We start from the raw sequence: 20402 nt of genomic DNA, 5'->3' as shown, positions 1-20402 counted from the left end.
TTACATGAGTTCAGGATATCCAAACACAGGCCCCCCCATGTTTGTCCAGCAAGCACTTTACAGATGGGTCCAATCCCCAGCACTGAGGACTTTAAGTTTTGAGAATTATGCTATGGGTCAATCCTCAGCGCCTAACAATTAGAACTCCCTTAATGGCTACAGCCTACCAAGCTGTACTTACTGGTATCCATTTCCCATCCTTCCCCCCTACAAAACCAAACCAAACCCTACATTTTATGTGCTCCCTCAGTTCCCTACAATAGTCCTCTTCCAGAAGAGGCACTACACGGTACCAGGAACAGGTCCTAGCTAGACAGGCACTCAGGGTCTATTTGTACTTCTCTGCAGATGCTCCAGGCTCTGGTCTGGGTAGGCTTGACCTGAATTCATCTTACCATCCTGAAGGGAAGCTTGCACACTGCAAATACAGGAAAGACTCCTGGATATACTCTCACTGGGGATAAAAAGGGAAGCACACAATTCTGGTATGGCAATTACCCAAGTGAAACCTAACCTTATAGTGAAGCTGATTATCCGTTAACAAAAACGGGATCACAAGTCCTTTGTTACACCACAAGCGTACTGACATCCAAGCCATCATTACACGTCTGGAGCACTAATGGTATTTCCTTAAATCATTTCACACTGAAGCCAGTAGAGCTGTGATAAGTATCTGATTTTGAGGATCAGATACTTATAGGTAAAAGCATCTCAACTGATAGAAATCAAAATTCTGCAAAGAAGGAGAATAGAGTTTAAAATCACCTCTTCTGAAAAGTACCATGTCTGTTACTCTTGTTTTACAAACCAGGAACTCAAACTTCAAAGGTAAATATATGTGTGTGTGTGTGTGTGTGTGTGTGTGTATATATATATATATACATATATATATATATATAATGTGTGTATTAATGCATAAATATATACATATGTTCATACACATATACACACATATATAAAACAGGTAGATAACCCGAGCCCAAGTCTGTCAGACTTCAAATGTGCAGTATCATTTTATTTGAAAAGTTCTAGCAGGGAGAGCCATTATTTTGTAATAGAATTTTTAAAATCTTAACTTCTTATTTTCTCTGATCTTCCTTTTGTTTTTCAATCTATTCATTTTAAATGATTCATTTGGCCTTATTCCTTATTGTAAACATATACTTAAGATTTTTCTCCTAAGTAAAATTAAACTCAGAGGCTAAAGCTACTGCTAACAAGGCATTCATTATAGCAAAGGGAACACAGTAACAGAACCCAGCGACCGTCACACCAGATTTAATCCCGTATCTGGTTAAATATCTGACACTGTTATATGTTTCTTGGGGTTTTGTTGTTATTTTGTGTTTGCTATTTCCAAGAAAACTCTTGGACAGAATCCAGGCAAGTGTGCCCTAAATTAAATGTTTGGCTCAGGGGAACAACAACAAGAATAATGTTCAGCAGTAATCTTACCTGTCTGCACACTTTAGTTACTCGGGGTGAGAACATAAATAGCTATTGGCATAAACTATGAGTAATACATTTGTTGAGTTATAAACAGCTTGTCACATTTACCCAATTTCAATAAAAATAGAATTTCTCAAATAAAAGACAAGTTGTTTTTTTTTTTGTTTAAGTTGAAGTGGGTTGCTGCTGGAACATGGTCGAAGGATGGAGTCCTATGAGTAGAATTCTGAGTGTGAGAAAACTCAAAAAAAAAAAAAAAAGTCTTATGAGCCCAGTTTCTTCAACAACATGGAATTGTTCTTTTTTATTGTTGTTTGGTTTTTGGAGACAGGATTTCTCTGTGCAACAGCTCTGACTGTCCTGGAACTTTCTTTGTAGACCAGGTTGGTCTCGAACCCATGGAGATCCACCTGCCTCGGTCTCCTGAGTGCTGGGATTACAGGCGTGTGCCACCACTGCCCAGCTGGAATTGTTCTTGAAATGTGCTTTCATGGCCCTTAAAAGTATAGAGGTAGCAATGAGTTCACTGCAGACTCCTCATTACAACTTGATGTTGTTTCTATGCCTCTAAGGAAAAACTTGTTTGTGCCACACGCAGCTTGCCCTTGTGATTATATACTCAGGTGATCTTTCTTAACCCTCAAGATACAGACTGTCGGGGGCTGGAGAGATGGCTCAGAGGGTAAGAGCACTGGCTGCTCTTCTGAAGGTCCCAAGTTCATTTCCCAGCAACCACATGGTGGCTCACAACCATCTGTAATAAGACCTGGTGCTTTCCTTGCCAGCATTGAATGCTTAATAAATAAATAAATAATTCTGAAAAAAAGATACAGACTGTCTGATGCTCTGAATAAAGTTCGTTATTGCATGAGACTTGCGTCTCCATTCTCCGGGATCCACTGCTCTAGAGTGGTAAACAGACTGCGACTGCACAGACACCCGCAGTGGCCGCAAAGACAGAGCAGGTGCTTGAATCTCAACAGTCACTTCATGTGATTACTCTCATTAGCTCTCCATATCTTCCAGACCTTTCTACTTCACCAGACTCAAGGTGTGGATGAAAATTTAGAACCAAATAATCTAGCACAGTACTTGAAATGACAAACTCAGTAGGACAGGTTAAACAACAGATCAGAAACAGCAAAGCATTGGGGTGGGAGCTGCTCACTGGCACGATGCCTGGAGAGCATGCGCAAGACCAGGGAAGCAAAAGCCCGTGAGGAAACGTTCAAACTGAACTTGACAAGTTTTCTTCTAGAGAGGTACAAAGTTTATGGTATATATTCTGTGTGTTTCTGTATGCCAGAGGACAACTTTTAAGGCTGTCCTTATAAGTACCACCTATAAGGACTGTTTCTTTGAGACAGAGTCTCACCAAGCAGGCTAGGTTGGCTGATCAGAGAGCTGTCTCTGCCTTCCCAGCACTGGGAATACAGGAGTGTTTACCAAGCCTAGCGTGTGTGCATGTGATTGTGTATGTGACAAGTTTTAATATGTAGCCCTGGGTGGCCTGGAATTCAGTGTAAACCACACTGGTCTACGTGTTTGGCAACTGAAAAATCTCCCCTGACCAGTGAAGTATGTGTTTTAAATATTAGTTCCTGAACTGATGGGGTATTTCAGTGGTCACTATAAAACCCTAGGTTTGATTTCCAGCACTAAGAAAAAAAATATGTCTTAAAATTATGAAAATCACTAGAAAAGCATGTTTTCAGCTGAATTTCTTAAGTTACATTATAATACTTCATGTTTACTTCCTTAAACTGTAATTAATCCAAACGTCAAATTAACACACAGGAAGCCTCCAAATCACTGGGAAACAGGCAGATCATAGTAAGTACCAAACAGCACATTTTCCTTATCTGCAGCTATGAACTCAATGGAGCAGCTCCCCTCCTTTTTACTATGGCAACTACAACCATGGGAACATCTGGACACTACCCCATACCCTACATTACTTGCAGAGACCCTGGGGAAGGAAGTACAAGAGATGCCAATGAAAGGAAACAATGTTTTCTCAGTCCTATGTCCTATCACCTCTACAATCTTACTAATCACTGGAGACTAGGCCCTACTTTATTGGCCAGGCTGGCCTTGAGCTACTGGACCTGAATAATCCTTCTGCCTCAGTCTCCCCAGCCAGTCTATACTCCTGACAACTATAGGAGATTTCAGGATGATCATTTATGGAGACAAAGCTGGTCTCAGGAGATCCTCACACATTTACCAATCCAAGCAATTGCATGAAATTGAAAAGGTAACTTCTGAAAACACCCAAGAGATAGGACTGGCTTGGCTATATGAAATACACAAATGGAAATTCCTCTTGATTACTAGGTAATAAAGTACAGTATCTAAGGCTTTGGAGATCTCTGCAAAGGTATAAAATAGAAAAAGTCAGGCCAGGCGGTAGTGGTACACACTTTCAATTCCAGCACTCAGGAGGCAGAGGCAGTGGGTCTTAGTGAGTTCAAGGCCAGCCTGGTCTACAAAGCTAGTTCCAGGACAGTCAGTAGTGTTACACAGAAAAACCCTGTCTCAAAAAAAACCAAAAACCAACTAAACAAAAAAAGATATAGATCCAGAACACTAAAGGAAAATTATAAAACCAAAGTTAATTTTTGAAGTTTATGTTAAAAATAATAAACTTATTTTAAAGGCAAACTATATATTTGCTGTAAGAGTCAGTGTGTGCTAATGGAGTACTACACAGAAGAAAACAATGACACCTTGAAATTTGTGAGCAAATGGATAGATCCCTAGAAAACATCATATTGAGTGAGAGAACGCAGATCCAGAAAGACAAATATCATATGTACTCACTCATAAGTGGCTTTAGACATAAGGCAAAGAAAACCAGCCTACAATTCACAATCCCAGAGAACCTAGACAACAATAAGGACCCTAAGAGCGACATACATGGATCTAAACTACATGGGATTTAGAAAAATACAAGATCTCCTGAGTAAACTGGGAGCATGGGGACCATGAGAGAGAGTAGAAGGGGAGGGAAGAGGAAGGGGGGGGAGTAAGGAGGTTCTTCTGTTTACGTGTTGCTTTCATTGAGTAATGAATAAAGAAACTGCTTTGGGCCTGAGAAGGCAGAACTTAGGTAGGCAGAGAAGACAGAACTGAATTTTGGGAAGCAGGGCAGAGTGAGAGACACCACAGATCTTCTGCCTGAGACGGACACTGGTTAGAATCTTGCCGGTAAGTCACAGTCACATGGCGATACACAGATTAATAGAAATGGGTTAAATTAAGATGTAAGAATTAGTCTATAAGAAACTAGAGCTAATGGGCTAAGCAGTGTTTTGTGAATACAATTTCTGTGTGGTTATTTCGGGTGTAAGCTAGCCAGGTGGCTGGGACAAACAAAGGAGCTGCCTCTCCCTTGTAACAAGGGCCCCCCTCTCCTTATAACAGATCAATAAAAACAATTCTAAAAGATGAAAAGATTTAGTGTGTGCTTTAAGAAAAGGTAGGAGCAAATAAATGCTGCAAGGACCTAAAACCTAAGAGAAAAAAAAACAAAACAACTTGTAGATTTTGTAAAAACAGACTGGATAACAGTATTGCCAGCTAAGAAGGGGGATGGAGACATAGGCTATCTGGAAGGAAAGCACTGAGATCGGTTTTGAACATATTGGTCTTGATGGACCTACTGAGGACTCTGAGGTGTAAGATCTGTTCATTTTTAGAGAGTCCTTGGCCAACACAACAAATGCACAATGAACACAGATGGCTAGGAACTAGATAAGCCATTTACCACAAATAGATCGTACACTATGTTAAAAACAAGACAAACTGACATGAATTGGGAGAATTATCAGTTGCAGTGGGAGTAAGAGGTAATAATAACACATTTCAATACAACTTCTATTTCATATTTTTCCTAACAGTACCCTGCCATACATCTAGTTTAAAATGTGAAGACTGTTATATTTCAATGCATAAATTACTAAAAATACACCTTCATGAATTCCTTCTCCTACCCTCGCCCACAGCTTTCTTTACTCAGTGTTTCTTTCCATGTAAGAATCATGTAATGAAAAAAATTATTTTCAGTAACAAAAGACAGACTATAGGTTCTTACAGACTTTTCAATTAAAAACACTCTGGAGTAGTGGCACATGTCTTTAACCTCAGCATTCAGGAGACAGGCAGGCAGATAATCTGAGCTCGAGGCCAGCCTAGTCTACAGAGTGGGTCCCAGGACAGTCAAGGTTGCACCAAAAAACCCTGTCTTAAAAAAACAAAACAAAGAAAAACAACCCATCACTCCCTTCAAACTAATGTCCAACTGCTCTCTAATCTCGATGGATGACAAAGAAGTTGAATGACAGGGCAGAAAGGTGAGGAGCAGGAAGACTTGGGCAGTCAGGGGGTCACTTTACTCCAAATCAAATCTGTGGTCCTTGAATATTTGATGGTCTGGAGTCCGGGGAAACTACACAATGACTGCACCCTAAGATGAGAGTAAAACTGAGTTCAAGCTACTGACATCTTAGAACTTACACATGATCTTAGAGAGAAACAAGGAAACAGCAGCCAAAGGAGCAGAATTTTGTTCTTTCTCCTTCCAAAATACCCTGGTCCATTGGCTGTTACATCAAGGCTCATTTATCCTAGACAATCACGTGACTGCCACATATGGAAATTCAGTGGTGCAGAATTCTGGTATAAAGTTAAAGAATAGAAAGACAAAGAAACTGACCTCAAAAACTGCAGATGCAAGAAACAGAGGCCGGGGATCTCTGTGAGCTCAAGGTCAGCCAGCCTGGTCTGCAGAACAAGTTCCAGGACAGGCTCCAAAAAGCTTCTCAGAGAAACCCTATCCCGAAAAACAAACAAACAAACAAACAAACAGAAAAAAACAAAACAAAAAAATCCTGCAGATGCAGCTGACTGATGCACAGGTCTTGTGTTTGAGGTCCCCCAAAGCAGAGAAAGTAGAAACAAAACCAGAAAATTGGAAAAGTAAACTTCTGTAATTCTGTGATTTTTCTACAAATCAGTCTTCTGGTAAAATGGGTACGTAAATAAACAAAGATATTTGGGTTGCCAAAATAGATACCTTCCCCTCTATACCACAATTAAAATTAATAAGCAACACAAGTAGTTGAAGGGAGAGTAATATGTCATAATTTGTATCAAAAGGCAAAGTTCCACAAATACTATGAGAAATTCTTCTTTCCAAGAATACAGAGGACTCAGAATTCAGTATGGAATAATACTGAATTATATCAGTCAAGTTATCAGAAAGATGAATTGATCCTCGTCTATGGATGAGAATGAACTCCATGCTCACTCATAGAGGCGAGGCAGCTGAAGAAAGAGTCAGGCTAAAGCCCTGGCATCTTTCTACCTTCTGTGAGTTATGGCTTCTTCACCACTTCCTTAGGAAGTTACCCTAGCTCTTTAGTCTCCTCAAAGGGACAGTGTGGATAACCCAGGAAGAAAGGGACAAAGACAACAAGCCATTACTCTGAGCCTTGGGGCAGGCAGGAAGGAAGGCAGTATTTAAAAGCACACTCTAAGTCTGATGAACTTAAAATACTAGCACAACTTACTGCATGTGTGACCATGGTTGGCAATGTTAATCAACCTCCAGGCCCCCTCTGTTTCTTGAACTGTAAAGTGAAAATAATAATATAGAGAATCGTCTTGAAGATTAAGTACACTTAGAAGTCTGGCACAAGGAAAGCCAAGTGAACAGCCATGTTACTCTCTTTCTGCTCCTATGACTGATCTGAGTGCAGGGCCAATGGAAATACTTGTTTCTAGGCACCACACTTCAGCTAGGAACAGCCAAAATCGTAGAGAAGAGCCAAGAGTTCAAGAAAAGTTACTTCAACCAAAATACAACTTAAGAAATGACATTGGCTTTAGGTTTATCGGTTACAAAGAACTTCTTTTGGTATCTTTCCTTATTTGAGAAATAGATGGAAGCTAACCCAGCAAGACAGAGAGCAAGGGAGTGACGGAAGGAAGCAACTATAACAAACATGCTTTAAAGTGTCTGAATCCTTACTCCCCAAGGGTTACCATTCACGGACAGTTTTTAAAGGGTCTCAAAGCTATTAAAATGGTAATTAGGCCCCAAGAAAACAAGAACCAATTCAATTACTTGCTGGATGTCTTTAAAGTCCTCTATTAGGAAGATTTAAAATGAAGCACAGTTATAATTTTAGGTCCAGGACCAACCTTAAAGCCAAAGTGTATGTTCCCGGCTGTCGCTGGCTCTCCCGGATGAGGTAGCTCCCCTCAGCCACACTCAAGAGCTGGTCAGTCTCTTCTCTAGAGATCATGCCATGAAACCTATGGAAAAAAGTCAGTCAGAGACCTGGCTCTCCACAGTTTTTAATATAACAGGACAAAACGTGACCTCTCCCTCACCTGTTGCTTTCAGTTACACCGTGGAAGGAAGCACTTGAGTTTAACTGTGCTTGTGATTCTATGGGTCTGGCCTCTGGCCAGCTTCTCTGTGATAAGAACAGCACCAAAGTAGCTACTGAGTCTAGTTCCCAGCCAGGGAGCAAAATCAACATCCATCTAAGGCAGGATCCAACACCTGTAACCATTTGACCATATGGGCTTGCTAAAGAATAATCCACAGAATTTATCTCATTTCTTCTTCCCAGTTGGTGCTATGATCCAAGCTTCTGGCTGGAAGTCCATGGTGGCAACTTCCCAGGCCCCTGGCTGTCTTTAATTGGCATGATCACCCAATAATGTGCTTAATGTGCATTGCTGAATACTCAGACCACAAGCAACAGCACTTGCTTTGGCTTCCTGTCCAAACCCTATCTTTCATTAACAAAGAAAAAAAAGGAAGACTAAACACAAATAATAAATGCATCTTTTATGGAAAGATTCATTTACAACAACCCGATACAGAACACAGAAAGTAAAGCAGCAGCGGTAGCAAACATCTAAAGTACGGAATCACTTTACACCTGTATGAGGGTTTTCAGTTCGTGAAGTCATATGCCATGTTCTTTTAGAACTCAAAGACTATAAAAGAGTACAGGCCACGCCACCCCAAATGTGTTGCTTTAGTATGTTATCTTCTTCTGACAGCACGAGACAACAGCCAGTACCAGGAAAAGTCTTTCTGAGCTCTCTTTATCTACCTAAGGACAAACTATCAGAAAAGAACCTGAATCCCAGCAGACTCCTGGGAGACTGAGTCCCATCCAGAGGAGGAGACATAAATGAAACACTACACAAACCGGGCGGTGGTGGCACACATTTTTAATCCCAGCAGAGGCAGGAGGATCTCTGCGAAATTGAGGCCAGCCTGGTCTACAGAGTGATTTCCAGGACAGCCAGAGCTGTTACAGAGAAACCCTGTCTTCAAAACAACAATAAAAAAAAGGTAACACAGGCCACACACAAACTTGCCTATGTCTCCCATTCATTTTCCTAAGGGGAAAAAAAATCATAGTTCCTAGAAATCATTAAGGAATTAAAAATTACTGAAAAATAACTAAGCAATAACATATGACTAGACAACCTCTGACATGGCAGTGGTCTTCACGACTTGTTCTGTGATGCCCTTGTCTGCACTTTGTATGCACCATGCCATCAGTGAATCAAGTTGGCAAAAGGTGCTAGCTGTTTAAAACAAAGATTACCTTAAAAGGCAATCAAATTCAAATTATGGAACACACTTTAATAATGAAATTTAAAGAACCTTAAAAGGATTCATACCAAGTGGTCCAATATTTGTATCCCTTTAAATGGTGTGCAGTGAGAGGTTCTGAGAGTTACTATTTGCATTAGAGAGTAATCCTCCCTAACCCATAATCTCCAGCCGAAAACCTGATCCACTTCCGTGTCCAGTTCTCCTGATGAGAGAGCAACTGAGTAACTCTTAAGACTGAAAGGGCAGGTTCTCAGCTATGTGATCACTCTCACCTCAGTGCACAGGCAGGCTGCCTATGGACCATTCCAAGACTAAAAAAACACACCTGGAATTGTAAATAATTTATAAATACTTGCTGTATACATTGTTATTTGATATTACCCCAATGAAAAACAAAGATTTTTATCTGGAGCAGTGGTTCTCAACCTGTGACGAGCAACCCCTGGGGGGTTGAATAACCCTTTCACAGGGGTTGCCTAAGACCATTGGAAAGCATAGATATTTACATTACAGTTCGTGACAGTAGCAGGATTACAGTTATGAAGTAGCAACAAAAACTGGACCAAGGGGTAACGGTATTAGGAAGGTTAAGAATGACTGATCTGCTTTCTGGTGATTGCCCACGCCTTTAATCCTAGCACTCAGGAGGCAGAAGCAGGCGGATCTCTGTGAGTTCGAGGTCAGCCTGATCTACATAGCAAGTTCCAGGACAGGTTCCAAAGCTACATAGAGAAACCCTGTCACGAAAAACAAAACCAAGAACAAAACAAAACGAAAAAGGGAGGGGGTGTGATTTTTTTACTCTTTTGTTCAAAGTGCTATATTACTATTTCTCAATAATAAGAAAAATTAAGAATTTAGACATTAAAACAACATTTTGAATAATTTTTAGTATAGCCTATTGCCCAAAGATAGAACTAAAACGAAGTCAATTTTGAAAATGTTATAACGCTCATTATCAATATTAAGCAGAAAATTCAAGCTGCAAATGTATATGCACAGATATAAATTCTGTAAAACCTGAAAGGGGACTGCTGCATGGGCACATGCCAGAAATTCCACCACAGAAGGAAGCAGGACTTCACTGTGATGCTCTATCCTAATAAATAGCATTAAGAAGACATCTTCAGAAGGTAGTGTACAAAATTTTTTAATGTCTCTGGATAACATGAATCGCTTTTTTTGGAAAGAGACTACATAATATTGAAAACTAGAAAAAAGGGGGCAATATGTAATAAAATGTCTGAACCCACTGAATCTATTTGTATGTTTTATTGTATTAGTACATAAATATATACACTTTCTTGATATTAATCTATGAGTAAGCATTTACATGGCTTGCTTCTTGTTTCTTTAACATTATAGCATATTTACTTTGTCATGGCATTTTCTTTTAATAGTGGCCTTTATTTTCCATTTTAGACCTGTAAGAATTATACCTGTAATCAGATAAAGAGAAATGGATCCCACCAAACTAGAATATTTCTTTCATCCTGTATTTTTCCAAAAGCATGCATTTACCTGTATCTTTTACACATATAAACCTACAAGGTATTTTCTGATAATCCATACTTACTCTCTTCCATAATACTTTGGTCTGTTTTCTACCTACAGAAAAAGGAAGAACAATGAATACTTATGAAAATCTAAACATATACAATGTAAGCCAACACCATTTCCATACGATAAACTAACACATATCAAGAGATCTGAGTAATAATAACAGGCAGAAGATGGACTGTAAGTTTATCAGTTAACTGGATTAGATCTTTTATCTCTCTATACCTGTTTCTGTGTGTGTAAACAGTAAAACTAGACTATCTTTTGTTTCTAGACGCTAATGAATTAGAAAAGATAACCACTTATTCAAAGAATAAAATATCCAAAAAACTTAATGTCGTAACAGTGTCACAACAGATGGTGGTTTTTCCCCACCCTCCCCAGCACTCTCCCTCCCTATCGCTCTATATTCTCCATTTGGTCACAAACATCTTAGCATGCATCGACCTTCTGCTCCCATCAGCTTCTCTGCCCACAGCATTTCCTAGCAGTGACATATCTCGAAGCACAGATTCTGAGGAGTTCCTATTGGGTAGATAGAGGGAAATCACCCATTTCATTCCAGAAATAGTGAAAAGAAAACATGGGATAGGCATTTTTCATTTTCTAAGAAAATTATTTACATTATTTGTGCTTGTGTGTCTGGGGGAGGAGAAGAGAGGGGTGAATGCTCCACCATGAGCAGAGAGGTCAGAGGACAACTTGCAGGAGGTGGCTCTCTCCTTCTATCATGTGGGTCTCAGGGCTTGAACTCAGGTCATCAGCAGGTGCCTTTACCCCGAGCCATCTTGTTAGCCCCATACCTATTTTATATGCAGGAGACATCACTGAATTAAAACCAAAACTGTCCAATTCTGAGAATACAATGTAAAGGTGAGAAACACAATAAAACAGTTTTGTTGTCATAGGTAGTTTGTTAAGCAAGGAGAAAAAGAGAAAGTACAGGAGAAGCAAATGGCCTAAGGATAGCTACATGACATCTCTCTGACTCTGCCTCCTTTCTCCCAGAGTTCAGTTTCGTTTTCCCACCTAGCTCTACTCTACCTTATCACAGGCCAGACAGATTCTTTATTCATTAACCAATAAAAGCAACACATATACAGAAGGACTTCCCACACCACATGTACATTGTGGAATGGCTAAAATAATTAACATGCATTACCTCACATATTTAAAAGCTGTACTCCCAAAGTATTCTATTTGAACTGAAATACTGTATTCTTAACCAACACCTTTCCAGTAACCAGCCACTCCAGCATCTATAACTACTACCCACACTGTGGTCCTCTGCACTGAGCGGTCTAGATTCTACAGAGTGAGATTATGACTGTTTGACTTTCTCTGCCTGGCTTATTTCACTTAATATAATGCACTCCAGGTTCATCCATGATGTTGCAAATAATAGGACTTGCTTCTTTTAAAGGCTATGTTTGGTGTGAAATACAGTATTGCATCATCCACTGACTAGCCACTGTGACTAATACAGCAAAACATCAGAGTGTAGATATGTCTTAACATAATGAATTCATTTCCTTTGGACAGGCACCAAGTAGCACAGGTGCTGGACTGTATGATACAAGAGGAAACTGAGTAGCAGGAAAAGTTACACTTGTTATTAAAGATACTGTCTGTCCAAGTGGTAGAGATCAAATTAATACTGGGATTCCTATTAATAGCCAAATAGTGATATAGGTCCTTCCATGCATCCTTAGAAGTATGACAACAAACTCATAAAACAGTCTGTTGACTGAGGTTTTCTGTCCTGCCCAGTTCCCACAGTCGTTAGGTCCCAAAGAAGTCACACAGAGGTCTACTTTAGTTATAAACTGATTGGCCAATTAGCTCAGGCTTCTTATTAACTCTTACAACTTATATTAACCCATTATTCTTATCTATGTTAGCCACGTGGCTTGGTATCTTTTGCAGCAGGGCAATCACATCTTCCTTGTTCTGTGGTTGGGACGGGACTGGGGAGGAATGGTCTTCCTCCTTCCCAGAATTCTCCTGTTCCACTGACTCACCTCTACTTCCTGTCTGGTTGTTCTGCCTATACTTCCTGCCTGGCTACTGGCCAATCAGTGTTTATTAGAACATAATTGACAGAATATAGACAACTGTCCCGCACCTTCAAATGTCCATCTACCTTCCTAACCCACCTTCCACACTGCAGCCACGTGCTCGAGCCTAATATGCTTTAGTGCCTAAAATACCTTTACTTCTATGACTACAAGGACAAGGTCTAAACTCTATATTTGGGACATAAAACATTTTTTATTATTTTTTGCCTATATAGATAGATCTTTTGCCTCTCTACTACAACTTTCCTGCAAGGGGCAAAACAAAAACACAAAACAAAACATAACAAAAACCAACCAAAAAAAAACCTCACAAACACCAGATACATTAGCCAATTGGTCCTACTGGCTAATCTGCTCCACTCCCTATGGAGACTCTAGGTTCTTCTGAGAGAGAGATATTGCTTTGACTTGAATTCTGAGGATCTAGCAGAAAGCAGTCCCTCGGTGAATACTGGTTAATCGATGGAAGGAATAAAAACATAAATGTCTAGTCTCAGGTCTTGAGCACTTTAGCAGTATCAGGTATGGGTACTATATCATGGAGTGAAATTAAATTGAATTTTTTAAAAAAAGTGGCCAGGCTGTGGTGGCTCAAGTCTTTAATCCCAGCACTCAGGAGGCAGTGACAGGAGTTCTAAGACAGGCTTCAAATCTATACAGAGAAATCCAAAATAAATAAATAAATAAATAAAAAGTGGTCACCTATTCCCATAACATATGTGATATTACCAGATCAACATATCTTACATGTGGTCACTGCTATAGGTCAAAGGGTAATAATGATAATTACTTTTCTCCTCCGGTAACATGCAAAGTACCTTCTAGCATCATAAACATTAGTCAGTTGAGGTTAAGCTACTTTGGTCAGTTAAGGTGAAGCTTCCAGTTGGGTACCAGCTCAAGTTATCCATGTCTGGTGATATAAACGGAATTGTCAGCAATAGGGCCTTGTCGTCTGGGGGGTAGAAGGTAACGAAAAGCTGTGGCAATAACTTTTGATGTTTGGGAGAGTTTATGGGAGTCCTTTGGCAACAAGATGCAGCCCATTCTTGGCACTGGAGGTTTTACTTGGTGGCATAATATGTCTGTCTGGTTGGAGCATTGTCTCGCCCCTTATATGGTGTCTCCATTTAAATTTCTTTCATATATGCATATACTTTAGGAAGCTTCTACATTAGTAAGTTTCCATATGGCTTTTCAAATGTCTTTAGTGTTAGCTGTCGCTTCCCAAATTCCCTTTTTTACCCTACTCTCCCATACCCATCCTGATTTAACTCTATTCTAGTTTTCCCTGTATCTCTTTGGAACACTATATTTCACCTCCTTTGGAAGATCCCTTCCCTGTCCCCCAGGTCCCTTACTAGCTATTTAAACACTGGTTTAAACTGTGGTTATTTAGATAAACACACAAATATACAGAATAAAAGCTAACATTCACATATTATATTGCAAAAGGAATATAGCCATAAAAATAACACCTAATGGTACATTTCTATACCCAGAGATCAGTGTCTTGTTCAACTCTCAACAGAGAAGCTGCTTCTTGCAGTAGATGTTAATTAGCACAGAGACCCACAACTGGACAGTGCAGAGAGTGAGAGATGCCATCGTTATATACATCCCCTTAAGGTCCATTCAGAAAAGGAAGCTGAAAGATCTTTTAAGACCCAGGGGTGTGAATGACTCCAAGAAAGCAGTGTCTCCCAGACACGAGGCTGATACACATATGAACTCACAGGGACTGAGCAACATGCACAAAACTAGCACAGGTTCAAACAAGACAAGACCCCAGCACTGAGAGTGGAAGTGGATACTGTCCCACCCCAACCAAGAAGCTACTTGTAATGGCTACCTACTGGCACAGGGAAAGTCAGTTTTCTTCACTAAGTATACCAACCGCATTCAGGACAGGACCCATGCCCAAGAGTAGTTGGCCAACACAAAATCGACTCCATGATTTTTCTGTGAGCTTTTTGTGTGGGTATTTGGAGTAGGCTGTTTGCATCTTTTCATATTATATGAAAATACCTTTCCTAGGTAATTATCCATGTTGCTTGCTTATTTTGTTGAAGTGCTTTCTCTTTTTACTTTTTTGTAATTTCATACATGTATACAATGTATTTACATGGCATCGACCCATATCCAGCCCCCTCTTTCTACGTTTTGTGTGTGTGTGTGTGTGTGTGTGTGTGTGTGTATTTGTTTGCATGTGTGTTTGTGTATAACTTGTTATGTAGACAGGGAGGTCTGGTACTCAGAGGTCTGCCTGCCTCTGCCTTCCATGTGTTGGGATTAAAGGTCACATATCTGGCTCAATTTTTGTTCACTTTTTACATTATCATTATGATTTAAATCTTTTAATAAAAGAAATAATTCAATAATTCTACAATGAAATTTTCAAGTTCATTATAATAAATAAGGAATAAAACTTTTGTTTGTTTGTTTTTTCAACAGGGTTTCTTTGTAGCTTTGGAGTCTGTCTTGGAACTTGCTCTGTAGACCAGGTTGGCCTCAAATTCAGAGATCTGCCTGCCTCTGCCTCCTGAGTGCTGGGCTGTGCCACCACTGCCTGGCTGGAATTTTAAAATGTAAGAACAACCTGTAATTAGCTAAAGAAAATTAAAATAATTTAAAACTATACAAACATGTTTTATATAATGTTGTAAACAGCATGCATGTCCCATGAGACCACTAATACAATGAACCAGAGTGAATGGCTACACCCCCAGACAAGCCTCCAAGGAAGGTCAGTCTTGGGAAACAGAGGAAGGAAAGGGCATATGCTGTGCTGTGTGCGTCACACCCACCTCACGAGTACAGGTGATCCTTCGAGGATGAGGGGCTTCCTGCTGCAGCTGGTACACTACAAGAAGGTAGACATCAAAGTGTTATTTTCCCTTATACAGGATTTAGGAACATACTAGAATAAATTGCCTTTTTTTTAACTTATAAGAAAACAGTTATATCCTTTTTGTTGCTAAATATAAATTTGTTATGAACAAAACAAAGACTGTCAACCAAATTGAAAGTTATCAAATTTTAGGAGAACACAAGCAGAAAAATCATAATCCACACAAATATCTTATAGAACAATCAAGGCTGTATATAATCATAATCCAGACAAACATCTTCTAGAATAGTGGTTCTCAACCTGTAGATCACAACCCCTTTGAGGGTCAAACCACCATTTCACAGGGATTGCTTAATACCATCAGGAAACACAGACATTTACACTACAATTCGTAACAGTAGCAAAATTACAGTTACAAAGTCGTAATGAAAATGATTTTATGGTTGGGGTCACAACATGAGAAACTGTATTAAAGGGTCGCAGCTGATAAGCACTGTTCTAGAATAAGTTGGTACTATAATTTTTACACTCTTCTCTATAATCCACTCTTTGTTTTTCCTAATATAAACCAGTAGTACTTCACTGCTTAAAGCACATTACTGTCAAGCACGAGACTAAAATAAGGAGTTATAGGTCAGAAGTTAGAATACGCACTATTTTTCTCCTTACTTTTATTGCAAACATCTATTTTCAAATATAATCTCCTTAAAAACAAACTTTCAGAGACCAAGTTCTTAGGACTTACTCAATATGGGCAGATTCAGCACAAGAAAGAATGGGACACTGAGGCACCTGGCCGAAGGATGCATGAAATCTGAACTGAGAGCACGACCTTTTCCAGTCTTACACTAGATTTTAAATTACAGAATCGTGGCTGTCAGAGGAAGGGAGTTCATCTCTTGAGATTGCTTTTTTCCTGTTTCTAAAAGTGCACTCATAGGTAAATGAACTTAAATTAATACTGCAATACTTCATAGTTTGTCAACATCATCAAACTATCCAAAAATCTAGGACTTCAGACAATGCATGACTCATTTGAATGAAGTATCATTTTATAGGTTCCATCTCTGGCCATTGTAATTTATATATATCATGGAAATATATGTGAATATATACAATTAGATAATATAAACACATATAGTTAGAACAAATACAGAACACATTGGTATTCTCTACTGCTACTTAACTACACATGAAACATTCACAATAATCCCTGCTGGACAGGAAACATATCATAAAGAGCATTATATGTTGATAATTAATACTAAAATATGAAGCTTACTACAGTAATGTCTGATTCTGGATGCATTTCGAGTTCATCAGTAGGATATAGTACCTGCATAATGCCATGATGTAACAGGAACTGAGTACAGGCAGCTAAGGAATGGTGAGAGCAGTGGGGAACAGTCTTCCCCAAGGAAGAGCGTATCACTTGATTATCAATTCCAAATGGTCAGTCCTAAAACATACCTTACTTCATCTAAAGTACTCCTACACTTCATCTAAAGTGAACCTACAGACTAAAGGGAGGATGTGAGGGGGATAATTCTGACATGCAGAAGAAAGGAAAGAACACTGAAATCACTGGGCCTGACACGGAGGATGTGTGCATCACTCAGAGAGAGCTCTATGCCTCCACCTACAAGGAGACAAACGCCACGTGAGACAGTCATGCCCATGGCTCCTTAGTGGTAAGCATAATGACAAGGTTAAAATCCAGTTCACAACTCTACTTTTGTCTATAATGTTGTCTTCTTTGTCAAATAAATGTTACAGAAAGTACCGTCACCTATAAAACTCCAATTATGGCAACTGAGCCACAGTCAAGAAGATTAAAAAAGCACCATTAGAACCAAAGTAAATGTGACCCCACGCACACAGACTGAAGTTTCTGTTATAATTAGTAAACATCTGCCTATCTAGTAAGTAAACAGTAAGATAAGCCAATAAAAATAAAGGGGTGACAACATCACACAAAAGAACTGGGGTAGTTTCACCCCTGTGTTTTTCCTAACAATAAATTGTGTATATTTATTTTCATTTTCTTTCAGTACTTCTAATAGCCCAAAATGGTTCTATTACTTGGAGAAAAGTCTCTAGATAAGACACCTCCTGAAGTAATATGCAAAATCTATATGTATATGGACATTTGATAATCAAATACAGCAGGTTTATATTCATAGTACACCTGTGAAAAGTTTCATTAAAAAATTATATACAAACTGCCAGGTGGTGGTGGCACATTCCTTTAATCCAAGCACTCAGGAAGCAGAGGCAGATGGATCTCTGAGTTCTAGGTCAGCCAGGACTACAGAGCAAGATCCAAGTCAGCCAGGGCTACATAGAGAAACTGTGTCTCAAAAAACAAAAAACAAAAACAGAACAGGAACAAAATAATAATAATAATTACACACACAAGCCAAGTGTGGTGGCACAAATCTATAAACCCAAAACTCGTAAGACTGAAGCAGGAGGATTATTATGAGTTCAAGTCCAATCTGGGCTACATAATGAGTACCAAGTTAGTCAAGCCTACATACATAGCAAGACTGTATGCCTGCTCTCTTCCAAAATAAAAGGTCTAATTAATTCAGTCATTTTCCCCTTAGTTTAGAACTTCTGATAATTTGAATTGAAACATAACTGAGTTAAAATTGGCAATCATTAACTTATTTGTGGGGAGTTTTTAGCTAAATTCAAGATGACAGGATAGACAAGTATAGAACTTAACGTATGTTAGAAGTGTCAATGCTTATAGAATTATTAATAAAATTCTCAGTCCCTAGCAATAACAACAATCAAATTCAGAGATCACAAATTAGTATCTTAAAGTCAAAATCAGCTCACATATGGTTTGTTTGCTTTCGGTTTAAATTTGTTTCAACAATAAAAGAAACAGGAAATTCCCATTTCTCTTAAAACACAAACCTCAGCTGTGACAGCAGCAGGTTCAGAGTGGTCCGTGGCAACAACAGAAGAGCCAGTTCTGAGCTGCTCCCCACGAGGCACATCCACCTCCCCCCGACTGCTCCTCCCAGCACACGCGGCACTCATTTGCTGACTGCCATGCTTATGTTTGTTTAAGAAGGGCACTAAACACAATTCTGTTCCCCTATTGGTTTTTAATTTTCAGTTTTTTTTGTTTCTGTGTTTTTATAAGTTTAATTATTCCCGAAGAGGAAAACGCACAGAACAGAGGAAAAATAACTGTCTCAAACTTTCAGTAAGAGACAGTATGATGGTTCAGAGGGTGGCAGAGGCCAGCAACCCGCACAGGAGAGAATCAACTCCCGCAAACTGTCCTCTGACTTCTATATGCATACTACACCACAACACGTACACACATGCACACACACACACTACACACACACACACAACCAAAGCAAGTGAATAAAATGTAACTATTTCTAAAGAATCACAGTGAATAATGTTTCCTGTAGACACTGCGGAAAGATGTATCCCACCAAAACCCGACACATACAGCAACATCTGACAGTAAATCACCCACTTAAGTTTAAAAAGCACATACAAAAAAGTGAAGTACAGATTCTGATTAAATTTTCAGAAGTTTTTTTTAAATAACCAGATATAAGTCATATCAAAGAAAGATTCTGAATTCACTTTTAATCCAAAACTGTCAACAGAATTGTCAGCTACACAAACACACACACACACCTTTTATATTTTGAGAAAGCACTTTTAAATATTTTTTTACCTTCTTTTACTGACTTAAATTCTTTTAAGATAGACCCCCACATTTATCATATATATTCCTTTTGTCACATAAAGAATTGAGATCAGAATAATTAAATTGCTCAAATTATTAGTTTCTCCATGCATTAGCTTTATCGGCTGTTCAAACAAATCATCTACATGGGATTCTGTACACTAAAACAGGTGAGTTGCTCTCCAGACAGTAAACCACACAGAGCTTTGTAGAAACACATTCACCACAAATATCCCTTTTATATTAATCCCAAACTTTGTTGTGAATATTTACATTACTTACAAAAACACTAAAATCTACACAATAAAATTTATTTGTATACTTACAGTAAGATTTCCAAACGGGAGGTCTGTATTCATCCGTATCTGAAAGAATAGATTACCAAGTTAATATTACTGAATATTACTTAAATAAGATGCTTCAATCATTAACTAACATGGTACATATACTGGCTATGTTCTATCTGTCTTAGTGCTAGGCACTAAAATGAGAAGATTTTTTTTTTTAGCTTTGATCCTTACTTTCTTAAAATACTATTTTTAAAAAACTTAAAAGAAAGTTATTGTGTCTACTCAGTTGTACAACATAAAAAAAACAGTTGATTCTGACTTCTCATAATCATTTCTTATATCCATCAAGTAGTAGTCAATAAAACCATGTTTAGGCTAAGTGCTTATTTCACCCCCAAAATTCCTCATATTATTAGACTTTTTCCTTTCCAATTCAGCTGACTCCATGATGCTAACCTTCACAGATGTCTCTGCTTTCCCCCACTAATTCTGGGGACTCTTGTAGAGCTAGCTAATCACTAACATGAAGAGAGGAGAGTGCAGGAACAAATCCTCGTGGTCAAATGTCCTGGACAGTGAAAACCAGGAAATGAGAATCGCTCCCATGGAAGAGCATGTCCCCAGGGACCAACAGCAAACAGGATGTGAACATCTGCTCTTCAATCCATTTCTCTCACTCTATTTGAGTTTCAGGATGCAGTGGAAGGAGCTGGAAATCCAGGCATGTGAAGAGAAGATAAATTACAGAAAGGCAAAGAGCCAAGTGTGCTCTAGATTCTCACTGACCATGGACAGC

General features: G+C 39.0%; 1 protein-coding gene across 1 annotated transcript in view; it reads right to left on the bottom strand.

Annotated features, from left to right (window-relative positions):
• LOC121439092 (N-chimaerin) overlaps positions 1-20402 on the bottom strand; it is a 141223-nt gene that overhangs the window by 79994 nt on the left and 40827 nt on the right. The window contains exons 2-5 of the mRNA XM_041639591.1: positions 19643-19681; positions 15546-15601; positions 10677-10708; positions 7657-7770 (exon numbers count right to left, since the gene is read on the bottom strand). Coding sequence (XP_041495525.1) covers positions 7657-7770; positions 10677-10708; positions 15546-15601; positions 19643-19681 — 241 coding nt within the window. The remainder of the gene's footprint in view (positions 1-7656; positions 7771-10676; positions 10709-15545; positions 15602-19642; positions 19682-20402) is intronic.

Source organism: Microtus oregoni, unplaced genomic scaffold (assembly GCF_018167655.1).
Source record: "Microtus oregoni isolate MIOR12 unplaced genomic scaffold, Mior012 000060F_002, whole genome shotgun sequence".
In the NCBI taxonomy this organism is placed as follows: domain Eukaryota; kingdom Metazoa; phylum Chordata; class Mammalia; order Rodentia; family Cricetidae; genus Microtus; species Microtus oregoni.
Note: the sequence above shows the minus strand (reverse complement) of the source record. Positions and strands in the feature narration are given on the sequence as shown.